General features: G+C 31.9%; 1 protein-coding gene across 1 annotated transcript; it reads right to left on the bottom strand.

The window, feature by feature from the left end:
- Positions 1-5,599: 5,599 nt before the first annotated feature.
- On the bottom strand, positions 5,600-8,349 carry LOC114390345 (L-type lectin-domain containing receptor kinase IX.1-like). Its single transcript, XM_028351050.1, has 2 exons — positions 6,882-8,349; positions 5,600-6,499 (listed from the first exon to the last, which is right to left on the bottom strand). The coding sequence occupies exons 1-2, from the start codon at positions 8,171-8,173 to the stop codon at positions 5,851-5,853; spliced, it is 1,941 nt and encodes a 646-aa protein (XP_028206851.1). The 5' UTR covers positions 8,174-8,349; the 3' UTR covers positions 5,600-5,850.
- Between the last annotated feature and the right edge of the window lie 9,160 nt (positions 8,350-17,509).

The raw sequence follows: 17,509 nt of genomic DNA, 5'->3' as shown, positions 1-17,509 counted from the left end.
AAAATAGATGTTTTCTAAAAATCGATGTTGTCAATTGACGACAACATTAGTTTTTTTTAAATCCAATGTTGGTGAGCCGAATACAACATCAGATTTTCTAGAAACTGATGTTGTCCTCAATTCACAATATCAATTTTTAGAAAAATCGACGTTGTCAGTGAACCACAACATTGATTTTTCTAAAAACCAATGTTGGTTTATACATATTTTTCTTTTTTGTGTAATTGCTTACTATACAACATTGATTATTTAGAAAATCGATGTTGAGTAGTTTAGTTTAACATCAATTTTTAAAAACTGATGTTAACGTTGATTTCCTTAATATCGGTAGTCTTAACATCGATTAATAACCGTTGTTAAAAGTCTTTAATAACTGATGTTAAAAACCTATTTTTCTAGTAGTGCGTTCAAAAGAAAATATTACAATCTTTCTCATAAAGTAAATATAAAGATAATTTGCAAGATATTAATTACTCATATGCTGACTTTTTATCAAACTTCATTTAGAGGTAAAAGCATATAGTCGTTAAAAAGAACATGGTGTAGTCTTTGGCATAAAATAAATTTAAACAAATTTAATAGATGGAACATAACAAACAATTAAGCAAGTTAGAAATGTTTTTTTTAAGTTTCAACTTAAATAACAACTTCTTAGAACATAATCAAATCCCCATGACCAAATATATGCTTACATTGTAAAATACATATTGGACACAAGAATTATAAATACATTATGAGGAAAGTTAATTAAATACAAATTGTCGATAACAACTTCTGATTTACCTTTTGTGGAGTGCTTACATTATCCTCCACTTGAACTCTATAATTATACTAGAGTCATCAAATATATGCTTAACTTTGCAAGACTCATCAAATCAAAATTCATATTCAAAATCCTTCTCCACCTTCAAAAGAACTTCACCTCCAATCAGGGTGCCAAATTTCTTCATCAATTCTTCCTTTCCTTTTTCCTGCATTACTGTAAAAAAAATGTTTCTACATCGGTTCTATGACACATTTAAAGACAATTTCAACCGTCTTTAAAGCCAACATCGTAGAAAGTTTTCTCCGATGGTTTTTAAAAAACCGTCTTAGAAAAGCTACACATTCTAAGATGGTTCTAAGGAAAATAACTATCTTAGAATGATAACATACTAAGACGGTTTTTGAAGGTTTTCAAATAATCATCTTAGAATATATTTTTCTTTTAAGAAAATTAAAATAAATTTAGGATTCTAAGATAATTTTTCAAAAAACTATTTTAGAATGTTATTTTTAAACAATAAAAATAATTTTTGAAAAAATCGTCTTAAAATGTATTTTTTTTTTTAAAATAAAATATTCTAAGTTATGAGGGGATGTTTCCTAACAACTTTTAAAGATATAGAGCCAAATTCTTATGCATTTTGAGGTTCCAAGAAATAGACAGAGAAACCTTCCACCTTTCCATGCCATACTTTTATTTCAGTCCTACCTCAAAAATAGTTTCTATGATATTGAACATCTTTTACCTGCATCAAAAGACATGTATTAAAAAAATATTACAAAAATAACACTACCTACAACACAAACACACAATATATGAATTTTAAACACTACAATAATGGTTGTTTCTAAGTATAAGAGGGCTACCAATGCATATGCTCAACAAATAAATGATAAGAAACATGCTCAAGAACAACCATACATTTTCATGAATGTCTCCACCAATTTCATAATATTTGCATTTTCCCCTTTTCATTACCAACCAGTTTCACATTGAACTCTAGTTACAACATTACTCTAATAATAATCATGACATCATGCCATTTCAATAGGAAACGCAAAAAAAACTCATGATTTAAGGAATAAACTCTAAATATCCAATGCAAAGTGATATAGCGTAAGTGCCAAAGTAGATAGGATCAAAGAACTATCTTTTAGTTTTACCTTGGGCTTGTTGTCTTTATCAATTAGCTTTGCTCTTGTCCCCTACATAGGAGTTTGAGTTGAATAAAGGGTTAAATTAAAGGGAGTTAGTAGTCCTTTTCAACGTTAAAAATGACTAATATATATGAATTTAAGGAATATACAATGTTACTATTAAAAAAACACATATTATCAATAAATTTAACAAACACGTGAATTTGTGATTGAGCAACGTGTATAAAATATTTTATCTAAATTTATATAGTATATGATATATCCCGACTTCACAACTATTTTATAAGACTAAAAATAAGCACTAGCTTGTAGAGAATTGTCTATTTTGTACAGAAAATCAAAAAAATGTTAAATATTATTTGCAGTTCATTTATTTTGCTTTGCATCATTAAATGGAGTTAGTCCAAAATAATTACCTTATAGAAATCATTGCTAATGGTTCTTCTGAGGAAGTGGGCAGCAATGGTGTAATCTGGGTAAAGGCATTGTTCACTTTTTTATCCACTATTCTGCTCCATTTTCTGATTCCTTTTCCAATAGATGATATAATTCAGATGATATTCCACACCATTTATATTCAGTATATATATATATAGGACCACACAAATTAGTACAAAATTAAAGAACAAAATGTTTTTTCACATCTTAATATATGTATACATCTTGCTAATGTAGCTTTATGTGGAGCTTGTAGGCTTTGGATCTTTTTCATCAATGGAGTCTTTTGCTTCTTGAAAATCAATGGCAACGGAATGAAGAAGGAAGAAAAATGATTAAAGATGTCACTTCAAGGAGAAGATAAGTCAAGAAGAAGCTCACCACCATAGGAAGTCATGGATAAGAGCTTGAAGGAAGGAAAGGATGAGTAGAGGGAGAGGGAGAGAAGGAACACGAAATTTTATGCCTCAAATGAGGTCTAAACTTTGAAGTCTAATTCTCAAATGATCAAAGTTGAAAAAATGCACACACAGCCTAAGTGTCACACAAAATTGGAGGAAAATTTGAATTTCTATTCAAATTTCACTTGAATTTGAAATTGAATTTGTGGAGCCAAATTTTGGAGCCAAAATTTCACAAATTATGATTAGTGAATTTTAGCTATGGTTCAACCCACTAATCCAAGATTAAGTCCAAGATTCTCCACTAAGTGTGCTTAGGTGTCATGAGGCATGTAAAACATGAAGGACATGCACAAAGTGTGACTATATGATGTGGCAATGGGGTGTAGCAAGCAAATGCTCACCTCCCCCTCTAAAATTAATTGGATTGGGCTTCTCCCAATTCAATTAAATTTATTTCCCAACACACACATCAAATATTCACTTAATGCATGCGAAATTACAAAATTACCTTAATACAAAAACTAGTCTAGGTGACCTAAAATACAAGGGTTGAAAATCCTACATTTCTAGGGTACCCTACCTACATTATGAAGCCCTAAATACAAGGCCCAGAAATAATGAAATCTTAATCTAATATGTACAAAGATAATGGGCTCATACTGAGCCCATGGGCCCAAAATATACCCTAAGGCCCATGAGAACCCTAGGGTCTTCTCCTGCATCTCTGGCCCAATCTTCTTGGAGTCTTTTATCCAATGCCCTTGGGCGGTAGGATTGCATCACTTACCAAGCATATAATAATTTCCTCCGGTGTCCCTATTCTTCACATTTGCTTTCTCTGTGAATGTTTCTATTGGATTTGATTAAATTACTTTGTATAGAATAAAGAATATTTGGAAGCTGAATAAAAATAATGAATATAATGAAACCAGAACTATTTGACGAATACAAAAATTGATCTTAGTCGTGACATTCTCGGGACGCGCTGGGATCTACCTCCTTATCAGAAGTCCTAAGGTGTTTCTTCCCACTCCTATCCTTGGAACTCGAATTCTCGACAAAATCCCCTTTGCTATGCTTACTGTTAGGAACAATAGGTGGCCTCAGCAAAGTCCTCTCCTTCTTGATGTCATTGGGGACATGTGATGGTATATCCTCGCTCTCAAACTTGTCCGTGTTTGTGTCCTTGCCCTTGCCATATCTCGTTTCAACCAAATCCCCAACAAGGGAAGAAGTGTTTAATAGTGGAGCATCAGAAGTAGTGTTATTACCCTCTTTGGACAAAGAAACAAGAGCCCTAACACTAGCCCCATTATCGTTACTACCACCTTTTGCTGGCCCGCCCTCGTTATTGTTATCATTATTCAAGAAGGTGCTTTGCCTTCCTAGGGTGTGAAAATCAAGGAGACACTTTGGTCAGTGGAAGGGCTTGGACATGGACTTGCTCCTCGATGGGCTTATCGGTCTAGAGCATGGGCTTGAAAGGGATGACTTTTTTTTATCCATGGAGATGGTTTTTACGGGGAGTTCCACAAGGAACTGGGGCACCTCGGTCTCCATGGGGTTGGTGTTGTTGTTGGTGGTGGTGGTGTTGTTGTGCATGGCCTTGCACTTGTCACATGCCATGTGCTCTTTAACGACCACAACCGCAACCTCGTAGTCCTTCTCTCTGACGAGCGTGTTGAAGCGAAGGTTTTTGAAGAAGATGAAAATGAAAGCGAGGTTAGTGTTGTAGGTGACGACGGATTGGTGGAGCACGGACTGGAGAGAGTGAATATGTTGGCGGCGTTGGGTGGTCACCTTGAGGAGGACGACTTTTCCTAGAGCGGTGCTGAGGTGGTGGCTTGGGAACCATAGAGAGAGCGTCGAAGGAGAAGTTGTGAGAGCGATAGAGTGGAAGGAGAACTAATATATATATATATATATATATATATATATATATATATATATATATATATTGCTAAATATTCTAAGACAGTTGTGAAAAAATTGTCTTAGAATGACAACTTTCTAAGACGATTTTTGCAAAACCATCGTAAATCTGTTGCATTTAATTTAAAAAATGCCACCAGTTTCTTTCGAAGTCGGTTTTTGATCAATCAACGTAAAAGCAATGTCCTAAAAAATGCTTTTTGTAGTAGTGTTGTGACATCAATTATATGTATTATATTTTATATTCATACAAAATTTCAATTAAAAACATATTAATTTCACTTTGGACTAAAATATATCCTCAGTAAATTTCATCAACAAACCCTGAAAGTTTCCACCATAGAGGCAAAAGACCAGCCAAGTAATTTTATCCTGTCGGAGTCAGCAAAAGCTAGCAACTGTGTTGAAACTATCAAACACTTCAAGCTTCAACTTATTCACGGGGTAACATCCACGACATTTGCTTCACATCCAAGACAATGAAATACCCCAGATTCAGCTGTAACCGCGCCCTATTACATTTGGAGGGATCATAGTACCACTAATCATGATTAAGACCATACAAGATAGTGGCCAAAACAATAAGAATGACATCCTATAAATTAAACACAGATTTCTCATCAGAAAAAGATAGAGTCGTTCAACTGAGAAGATGAAATTCAAAAGCTAATAAATTATACAAATCAACAATCTCTTCTTTAATCAATATTGATATTGATAGATGGATATGATAATTCTAGTGGTAACAAAAGATATTTAAGTCTAATTAATATATCAAAATATTAAAAGGAATAAAAAATATTCTTCCCTGTTTATAGTAATTTTAAATTTAAAAAAATTCTTTTGTGTGTATTATAATCCAAGTTTGCAACTGCCTTTTATATATATATATATAGCTAATGTACCATGATCAAACAAGGCTTCTTACTTTGCAAATATATGACGAATGGTCATTGGTAGCTAGCCTAACTAACCCTTACATATGCAAAGAGATTATTTCTGGACACTTACCTATATATAACAAGCCATTAATTAAACATTTCACCACAAAAGTAATGAAAATCATAAGACTAAACTAAATTAACATATGAAGCACACTACATCATAAGCCTGCTGCCCGAAACAGATTGTTTTTTCTGCCTTGCTCAGGAAATTAGCGTCCAACACTGACGAAGCTATTAGTGAAGGGTACTGAACATGAGGAATTGTAGGTGGGTTGCCCATGGGTAACTAGAGAAGGAGGATAAGCGTTATGCATATCAAGCGGAAGCACAGGCAATGGCGCTTCAAGCTGAAGAACTTTTATTACTTGTGCAGCCTTGGGCCTTTCTTTGTCGTTTGGGTTAGTACACCACAACCCCATAACAATCAATCTTGTTATTTCATCCACCTCAAACTCATTGTTCAATCTCTCATCAACAGCACCTAGAACATTCCCTTCCACATATAATTGCCACACCCAATTCACGAGAGGTACATGAAACTCCCCGTCTTGATAAATCCTTCTCCCACATGCAATTTCAAGAGCCACAACCCCAAAGCTATAAATGTCTGATTCCTTGCTTGCCCTACCTCCATTGATATATTCTGGTGCAAGGTACCCATAAGTCCCCACTACCCCTGTCCTCTGAGTTCTCAACCTTGGATCCACCAACTTTGCCATCCCAAAATCGCCAAGCTTGGTGCTAAAATCCATGTCCAATAACACATTAGCTGACTTAATATCCCTATGAAGAACACTTTGCTCTGCATCCTCATGAAGATAACGAAGGGCCAAAACCACCCCTAGTGCTACCTTGTACCTGTAAAGAGAAGAGAGAATTAAGAACAATGGTGACAAATGATTAATTTCAATAGCATAAGCTAATAGCTACATTCCAAGAGACAAAATAGAAATACATATACATCAAAGCAAAAAGACTAAGAAGAAAATAACGGTGACCCTATTCGGATATATAAGCTTTCTTATAAGCAATTAAATAAAAAAGAAGAAAGAAAAATAAAATAAGCTTTTCCCATATGATCAAATTAGGTTATGCATAAGTTCAAATCGTTTTTTTAGTTTCCATTGAGTTTGCATCTACCAGAAACATGCTGCCAAATACACAGTAAACAACCCTCAAGTGATAATAAACAATAAAATACATATAAAAAAATAAAGCTAAATCAAATTATCTAACGTACCTAATATCCCAGGCCAAAGTTTTTTTCTCCCCGAAGAGATGGGTGTCGAGGCTTCCATTAGGCATGAACTCAAAAACCAACAGAAACTCCCCTTGCTCGTGGCACCACCCGATGAACTGCACCAGGTTTCTGTGTATAAGACGGCTTATGATCCTAACTTCATTGATGAAAACTCTCTCTGAATTTTCAAAGCTAGTGAAAATCCTTTTCACAGCAATAACCCTTCCTAAATCACTCAGAACCCCTTTGTAAACCTGTCCCGAGCTACCTCGTCCAAGCCTTGCATCATCCGCGAACCCTTTGGTAGCTACAACTAGTTCTTTGTAATCAAATCTTCTAGGTAAAGTTGCCCTATCCAAATCAAACTTAACCGGGGTGGCTCCACGTTCACCATTATTATCATTGTCTACCTTACCCTTTCTCTTTTTTGTGATCATTACCCAAGCTGCAACACTCACGACAACGACCACGACCACCAAGACTGTTGAACAGGTTACCACAACAACCAGCAGAACATTATTGTGGTTTTTTGAAGCAGTGGATGAACTGAATTCCCACGAGTGAATAACGTTCCGTTGGGTATATTGTCCAGTGGCAGCGGAGAAGCCAACATCCACCCACTCAGGTAGAATGTCCATGAGGTCAATCTTGTAAGAAAGGGAAGAATTAGTGGAATTGGAATTGTTAAAGGACCAAGACACAAAGAGGATCTTGCTGGAAGCAGTATAGTTTATCAAAGCGTTACATTTGTTTCCGAGGTTTTTGTCAATGTCAAACTCAGCAGCAGCCACGGATTTGAGAGAGTTATCATCTACGCCAACGTGCTGAAAGGGAGGGTCAATTGTGCTATTAAATGTGTCAAACTCAACCGCAAACACATGGTTATGGGGAATATATGCATTGGTGGTGGCGTTGAAGAGGCCTAAAGTTCCACCGGCTGCGTTCGGAGGAATCCGGTAGCCACGAGGGGCTAAGTAGAAGGCGAAACCATCACCAATGGTGTCGTTGGTGGCTCTGGCAATAGTGAAAGTGAAGCGTGTGGAGAAGTCGTTTACAACACCAGAAGATGAGTCCCACAGGTGCAGAGGTTGTTTGTAAAAGGCTCTTCCAACCCGGAAAAGATAGGTCACTATGTTTAGCTCTATGGACCCGTTTTTGTTTACTTTGCCATCACCCTCGTATGCCATGCTTTTGGCCCCGTGGAAGTTTGTTATGTTGAAACTTAGTGATTCGGCTGTTTTGATAAGGGGAGAAGGAATGGCCAACACGAGAAGAAAAATTGTGATCACCATCTCTGCAGGTAGTGGTATTCTCAGTAGCTGTGAAAGGTTATATTTATTTGTTTTGACGGAGGAATTAATATTGTTGTTTAAATAAGAACTGAGTGATGTTTCACTGATTGACACTTTTTTTGGGTTTTCTTCGTAGTGTGTAGGTGAAGTTTCTATTGATATTAAGGCATTTTTCTTTCTCTTAATTTTTTCAACTTTTGGCTGCTAATACTCATTTAAATGATATGTTAGTCCAGCATAATTTAGAATCAGTTTCACGATTCCTGTAAAAACGAAAAAAAGCAGCAGCTTCACAATGAGATAAGTCAACTAATTTGGTTTTCGTGATAAACACGTTATTTATTTGATTTGATTATAATAATGCAGGCATATATGATCAACTTCATTGACAAAAACTGGTAATTGGGACCCCGGCAATTAGGTTTGTTTGATAAGTTAATTCGAAAGTTTATGAACCACAATTCAAGATAGAGGAATTAATGTACATCGAGAGCGTGGATCTATTGGAGTGTGTGATTGTTTCAATTAACCCATAATAATCTTATCTGAGAATAGAATTAGCTATAATAAGAAATACATATAATTTATAAAAAAAAAAAGAAAAAGAAATTAATGTAAGCAAGATACTTTCCCGCAACGAAATATTAACTAACTCACATTATTAATAATAATAACCAAATTTGATTTACGATGTCATCTCTCTAGCTAGACCTGGTCATGCCTTCTTGTGTGGGAAAGTATTGCTACCATTGATGTCTTGTCTACTGGTTACTCGTTTAATGGTATGCATGAGGTGCTTTGATACCTCTATTTGTTAGGTGATTTTATTTTAGGTATAAATAATTTTTTAAAATTTTCAATTTAGCATTTTTTACTTTTTGTTCTTGTAATTTTTTTTAATTGTTGTAAATTAGGTTTCTTTTATTTTTAATTCTTAAAATACTTTAAATAATACTAAACAGTAAAAAAAATAGTATTATAAAGATGAAAACAGAACAATCATAATATATAAGAATTATAAAAAATAATAATTTTACAAGAACAAAAAAAATATTAAATTACAAGAATAAAAAATATATTTAATTTTTTTTATTTATAAATAAATACTAGTCGTTAGTATTATTAAAATGTAGACAACGAGAAATTAGAAACAACCACCTCTCAATCCCTTTCTTTTTTTAATCACAATATCTTATAACTCCTTGTTCTTGTGTCAATATAACACCTGTAACATTTTTTTTATTTAAAAAAAAAAAAAAAAAACTGGTTTCATGTCTAGGAACAACTCCGAATCAGCTTAACTTCTGAAGCCTAACTCAGCCGTAAAAAATCATGTTGGCTACCTCGGAACATTTCCAATACTTCAAAACTTGTCTTCTTTTGCCAATAATCTTTATGATCCTTCCAATAGTTCAACCACTCTCCTTCAGCATAACTAACTTTAGCGACCCTGAAATCGCAAGCCGTATTCAATGCACAGGCATAGCCAAAATTGAGAACGGAAATATAGTGCTCAATCCACTCATCAACAATGGAGTTGAACGAGCCATCTATGGCCAACCTTTGCGCTTGAAAAACTCTTCTAACGGAAACGTCAGATTTTTCTACTCGTTTTTCATTCACAGTCGATGAACGGAATAAAACCAACTATGGTGATGGCCTTACTTTTTACATGACACCACTTGCCTTTGACTACCAGACTCCACCCAATTTTTCTGGTTTTAGTCTCGGCCTATACGGTGGCACCCTAGATAACATCGTTGCTGTCGAATTTGACACTTATATAAACGAGTATGACCAACCGATGCACCGCGTAGGGATCAATAATAACTCGGTTGCATCCCTCGAATATAAGAAGTTTCGTATTGAGAGCAACATAGGGAAGATGGGGCATGCGTTGATAACTTAGAATGCTTCTTCCAAACTCCTTGCTGTCTCGTAGTTCTTTGAGGGAACTAGTTCTGCCTTTACGCCTAATGATTCTCTCTCACACCAGATTGACCTCAGGGAAATTCTACCTAAATGGGTCACAGTTGAGTTTTCGGGTGCAACCAGGTCCTCCAAAGAGGAAAATGTTATTCATTCCTGGGAATTCAGTACAAATCTAGATCTAAATATTAACGATAATTAGCTGTTGAATGACAATCATGCATGCAGATAAAGGAAACAAAGAACCATTCGAAACAGATTCTTATGATTGTGCTACTGGTAATGAAAAGTTGTTGGAAGACTAATCTACTTTAAGTGACACAAATCAATCTGACAAATACATCAGATTGTAACTAATCATATTTAAGAAACTTATTCTATATTTAGAATTTTATAATTTATAATCAATTCATATTTAATTACTTTATGCAGAATCATTGTACACTACTATACATAATTATCTCTTGACTCTCCTACATTTGAGTTGAGCGTTCAAGTTTGAAAAAGTGTTTATACAATTTATCAGTTTTCTTCTTCATATCTAGAGTCTTTGTGAACACCTTACTCCACCATAACTTCCTTCTCTCTAAATATTGACAATTTCATCCCTCTCAGACTCATCCCTACATTCTTGGTATCTAGATTGAATATAAATATACTTTCAGTAAGTTATATTTGATATATGCTCCCGTATTATATATATCAAATAAAATTGTTGTCGTATGATTGTATATAATTAAATATATTTTCATGGAGCTATAAGCATCATATTATGGTTTTTTAATTTGTGGTATGCACTCACAATTACAGTGATATTTTAAATTTCTTCGCATTCACATCCCACGAGTCACATATTTGTAATTTTTTGATTCGCATCACAATCACAATATAGTACAAGCATGACTACAACAAGTGGCGAGTTTGACCGAAAAATTAGAAATGACCAAAATAATTAAATTTATAATGCATAAATTAAATATGATTTTTTTATAATATTATCTTTTATGGTCAATTTTAAACTTTAAATGATATTATGTAAATATTTGTCATTTTCTTAATAATTTTTATGATACTAGAATATCTCTTTTTTTTTTTTTACTTTGTTAATAATACACTTCAGTTTTTTAACAACGTCTATACCCTTGTTTGCTACTAAACAAAGAAAATAGAGAATTTATGTATAAATTAGTTTTCTGAAAAATCTGAAAAGTAAAATAAGTTATTTTATACAAAAAAAATTGTACGAGAATATGCAAAAATATTAAAAATTTAAATGGATTTTACAGAAAATTTAAGAAAAATAATCATATTTTTGTCAAAATCATAGAAAAATTTGGGAAAAAAGTTTTTAAAAGGGATTTGTATAAAAAATCTACAAGAAAAATCCACAAGCAAGAAAAATATACAAGTTTAAGTTATATTTATAAAAAAATTATACAAAAATAGAATACAAAAGTCATACAAAATAAGTTTGAAAATGAAAAAAACATTATATCACAAAAAATGATTAATTAATTAATTCATGAAATAGTCATGTACGAAAAGTATTACTAATGTTTTAAATACTAATTGAATAAGAAAATCTTATTGTGTAATATTAACATAATAATTAATAAGAAGAAAGAAATAAACTAAGATTTAAAAATAATTTTCATACACACACTTTCAATTAAAAAATCTTATTGAAAAAATTAAAAATATACATAAATTTTATTCATATACATTTATTTATATATATATATATATATATATATATATATATATATATATATATATATATATATATATATATATATATATATATATATATATGTGCGCGCGCGCGCGTGTATGTATATATATAATATTAGAAAGGGTCAAAATCCGCTACTTCAGAAATGGCTTTGAAGAAATTCAAAGTTATTCTATCACTACGTGTATTTATCATTGCTTCTATTTTTATTTTTAGCATTTCGCTGCCTAAATTTTAAATTCAACGATTGATGCCATTTCAATGTAGTCGTCACCGCTGATTTTTTTGTGAGGCGGCGCATACCTATACGGTTATACGTAGGGAAGGATTAGTGGTACCATGCCACTGCCTAAATTAAGGATGTCATTCTTGTCACTGTCAAAATAATTATTAATTTAATATGTACAAGAGTGATCGAAAATAATCAATGGAAGAGTGTATGCAAATGAGATTTTGAGCGAATGAAGAAATTAACATAAAAAAATTAAAGATAAAAATCAATATACAATTTTAATGGAAATTTATGGATTTGGTTTCTAAAGTTTGTGTTTATACAATTTTCGGATTTATTAACTTTGTAACGATATATACCCTCCGGTCATCCTTGGATGGAGTCTAATGATCCATTGATCCTTTTACTTTTATTCTCTACACACTATTATGCTTAAAATTGGGCCGGGGGAGTATGTATCCTTTGGTCATCCATGGATTGCATCTAATGGTTAAGAATTTTGTATCTTTTAGCCTCTTTGTGCTATTGGAATTGAGCTTATGGTATAGTGTACCTTTTAGTCTGTTATTATCGTATTATATATATATATATATATATATATATATATATATATATATATATATATATATATATAATTAATCATATCCTAATTTTATTATATCTTACATGATCATATTATATCTCTGAGAATTATGATGATAAAAAAGTGATTAGGTCTTATCATAATTAAGAGAACAATTATATAATCTACATTCATCCAAAGAATCAGGGAAAGAAACTTTTATGCTCTAGATAGAATGACTCAAACCTAGAGGAAACCTATACTAGAACAGTAAAAAATTAGTTGGGTATGCTTAAAGATTTTTATTTTCTTTGAAAAGCATAAAGTTGACCAAAATTTTAAAGATTAAATTAATCATGAAGTGTAGTGATTTACATATTAAATTAATCATGTCATGACATGCGCATGTTATGATCATTATTCCTATCGTTGTATAATAATTCCTATAGATATATTTGTTTGGATCTGTTATTTTTACAAGAAAGTCAACGTTTTTGCCTACAAAGACAGATTTTGGATGACGTGATAGTGGTTAATGAAGTGGACATTATATTTAAGAAAAGGGATAAACATTAGATTTTGGAGATCGCAACACTGCTTTTTTCCCCATAAAGTTGCTAGAATTAGAAATGTTTCAAAGAACATGACCATCCTTAAGAAATGCTCTCTTATTCTTGATAGTCAAATTCATATTGAGAAATGAGCAACATGTTTGTTGTCTTTGATTTTCAACCGATTTTTTCCTCAGATAATAACTGTTCCAATTATAAAATTATTTAAGAGGTGATCCCTTCCTTGGTTTCTAATTCGGAGAATGTTATATGCTGACCAACATCCTCTTCTTGTAATGAACTGACTCAAAGTTGTATTCTTTGTTACGAATCCTGATGGAGCCCCTGCTCCTGACGGGTTTGGCGCTTTATCGCATCTATTGGGATTTAAATTATCGAGCAAGATGTTTATAATTCTATGTTGCATTTCTTTTATTAAGATTGGATTCTTTGTTATATGAACTCAAGTTTTGTTGCTCTAATTCCAAAATTCAAGGTGCTGATAGGATTAAGAATACCATACCCATTACTAGGAATCAAATTGAACCGAACTGCAAAAGTAATTTGTTCAAATAGAAGTGAACTGTTAAGTAGCTTACACAAATTGAATTGAACTGTTTTAAAGGTAGATTGAGCTGAGTTGAACTAGTTCAACTGAATTGCTTTGAATTGTTCCAAATTTCTCAGAATTATTTCGAACTGTACTGAACTATTTTTAATGGGCCTTTTTTTTAGAATTTTTTTTAATTTTGTTTTAATTAAAAAATACCTAATTGTTTTAGTTTGTCTTTCTCACTTTTACATTGATTTGTGTTTGAATAAATAAGTAATGGTTTTTTTTATATAATTGCGACTTTTCAAATTGCTATGAACAAAATATTAAAGATAAGTTTGACCATTTTTTAAATTATAGGTTTTTAACTTTATGATCAACATATTTGAAAATTGCTGATGGAGGCCATACGTGACAGTATTTGCTTTTAAGTGTTGTATGTTATTTGGCCAACTATATGTAATATTTAGGTTGATCTACATGTGGCTAATTTATATTAAAAGGATGAAAAACACAAATGTGTGGCTCGATTTAATTCTCCTAATTGGTGTGATTCTTGCTTTTCTTCGTGTAATGGGAGGATACAGGTGAATATTGCATGTATGTTGGAGTGGAGCGGGAGTTACTAGCATGAGTGGATTAGGATTTATTTTTCCAACTCTGATAAGTATCAATTTGGGAGTGCATTGAATTGCTTTTTCTAGCAGTTCAGTTTAACTGAACTGAAAAAATGGTTCAGTTCAATTTTTATTTCAACAATTCAGTTATTTTCAGTTTATTTTGGTTCAGTTAATTATAATTCAGTGCAGTTTGTTTTGGCCACCCCTACCCATTACATTAGCAAATTTCTAATATAAAATCATCTCCAAAGTTATTGTGAACAAATTAGCTGCAGTAGCTCCAAACATTATCCATGAACAACAAAGGGGTTTTATTATAGAAAGTGTAAAATGATCCAATTTTTTCCATCTATGAATTTAAATTGTTTGATATATTTCAAAAAACTTAATTATTTCCTAAAATAAAAATTTGATCGATTTAAAAGAATTTGACATGCGATAAATTAGGTTAAGACTATGTTTGATAAAGCTTATAAGTTAGTTAACCGCTTATGAGCTAGCTAAAAGATTATGAACTATAAATTAGGACTTAAAAAGTTGGAAACTAGCTGAAAGCTTATAAGATATAGTTAATTTAATTGAAAGAATTTGATAAAACTAATTAATAAGTTAACTGATAGATATTAAATAGCAGGACATATTTAATATTTCAAATATTTAAAATTTATTTCTAATAAATTTTTTTACAGGAATAAGCTTATGGAATTTCATTAGGAATTAAATCATATCAACAATACAAGAGAAAGTATGATAATAAATTAAATTGAAGTCAAGAATGGGATGGTGTTACCCTAACCACGATTATGAGCAACAACTTATCATCTTAAAAAAAGTAAGATAATAGTTTTTCAAACTTTGTATTATAAAAACTGGTAAAATTAATTTTTTCATTTTTTTGGAAAAGTAAAATTAAATTGTAGAGTTGATATGATTCAAAGAATTTTTATCCTTAAGGAGTGTAATGATGACAACTGATGAGTTAATTATCGTGTGTTGTGTACATATAAGAACATAAAATTATATATATGAGTTTTCTAGAAAGCGAACAAAAAAAGATAAAATGATTTTTAAATTGAATAAAACAATATAATAGAATTCCAAATAAAATAGTAAGGATAAAATTGAGAAGTAAAAAGAAAAGGCTAGTAGCTTATGAACTGGTTTAATTTCCATAAACTACTAAAATATGCTTGTGCATAAAGCAAGCTTATTTTGGTCAAAGGAACATATATACTAGCTAGTCAAAGGAGCTTATAAACTCCTCAAAAGCCTTACTAAACACAGTCTTAATTCCTTGGGTAAATTAGTATATGGGTTTTCATTCTTTTGTCAAGAAAAATATTTCATTATATGTGATTAAATATTTCAAGTCTAGATTGCATGGAACACACTAGAAGAGAGGTTGAAGTAAAATCTTAAGACTTTTTCTCAAGTATAAGACCTTTTCACATATAGTTACAGAAAACCAGTCTATGCAAAAAGATTTAGATAATTAAAGATCGTCCAAAGATGAAAAAAATTGTTCACAAAGCAAGTTTTCAAAGATCTTTTGCGTCCTTAGAAAGTAGTGAGCATTTTGGCCCTTCGTGTTCTCTTAGATTTCACAATTCTTCTTCTCCAAAGCTTTAATCTTGTATTCATAGGCTTCAACGGATATGATTGTTTTGGGGATTTGTGCCTTCCAATTTTTTTGTTTACTAACTATTACCTTTGTTATGTAAAATTTGTCTAAGTTATGAAACTTATGTTTAGTTTCGATAGACTTGTGTCAAAAGAAACAAAGTGCATTAAAAAAGAATAAAAATGTGAACTAAAATTCAAGAAGTTGAATGAGTCATCGAAGGAAGTTATTTCGATCAGATTGATTGTTTCAATGACTTCATTAAGGCACGTGGAATTGGAAAGTGCTTAGAAGCAAAACCCTTTCGATATTCAAAATATCACTTGACGCGGTTACAAAGAAGTTATACAAAGAAGTGAAATAGCATTAGATCTATGTGTTTAGAAATATTGATGTACATGTGCCGAAAATTGTAGAATTTGACTGTTAGTATTAGACGTTTATAAATAAGACCTTTGACTGCCAATTTTTTGTGGATTGAATCATTATCACTTAACTTCTCAAACACCGACAACGCCTCACATCTAAACTAGCTATAGGCAAATAAGGTCAGCGTATATATATTCAATTCCAACCTTTTATGAATTCATGTCTCTTTATTTTACTACATCTTTCTAAACCCTTTACTTTTTCCAATCTCGATTTCTTCTCAAAACCTTTACTTTTCCAATCTCTACTTTTGGTTACTAGTGAAATTACTATTAAAGTATAATCATTATAGAATTTGACTTTTTAATCCAAAAAACTATCATAAAATCTACTTACAAATTGTCTTACGAACCGTTATACGATATTACTATAATTATCTTTAACGAAATTACTATTGTTATATGAATTAAGTATTAGACAATTTTTTTGATAAGTTGAAAACCATGAACTTGCTTGTTTGATTAAAAAAAACTTACAATTGAGAATAAATTTTATGTCTCATCTTTAAATATTTATTTGTTAATGCAATCATTTAGTGAAAATTACTCAATTATTATGAAAATATATTCCTTTGGAGGAGTAGGTGCAATTTTCATGATTAACAAATTGGCACATCCAGTATGACTACTTTGCCAAAAAAACTCGATCTTAAGAACAAGTCATAATGAGAATTGGATGTTGTTAAGAAGTGGTAGAATGATAATAAATAGTAAAAGAAACCATAACAATAACAATACTAGTAATAATGCTGCAAACACTTCTACTAATAACAGTGACAACAATGAACAAAATCAAACAAATTTACCTTTCGGGGTAAGTAATGAAATGGTTATAGGTGTTAGTCATGCAAACAACAACCCCATAAATATAAGAGAAGATGTGATGTGTCCGCAAGTCTAAACAACTGTCATCAAAACTTCTTTGCCACAAAATAATAGTGTCAACTACAAACACCCCCACCATTTTCTTCTACAAGACCATGGGGTATGTCACCATTGTCTAACGAAATGAACATGCCACAATTGAGTCTACCCCTGCCTCAAAGTCAAAATACAATACCACCTATTGTAGTTAGTAGAGAAACTAATAGGCTTCTAGAACTTGAGG

Source organism: Glycine soja, chromosome 16, assembly GCF_004193775.1.
Source record: "Glycine soja cultivar W05 chromosome 16, ASM419377v2, whole genome shotgun sequence".
Taxonomy (NCBI): Eukaryota; Viridiplantae; Streptophyta; class Magnoliopsida; order Fabales; family Fabaceae; genus Glycine; species Glycine soja.
Note: the sequence above shows the minus strand (reverse complement) of the source record. Positions and strands in the feature narration are given on the sequence as shown.

Coding starts and splice junctions, on each gene's coding strand:
- LOC114390345 (XM_028351050.1), bottom strand. CDS start 8,173: ATGGTGATCACAATTTTTCTTCTCGTGTTGGCCATTCCTTCTCCCCTT. Junction 6,500..6,881: donor ACTTTGGCCTGGGATATTAG/GTACGTTAGATA, acceptor TTCTCTTTACAG/GTACAAGGTAGCACTAGGGG.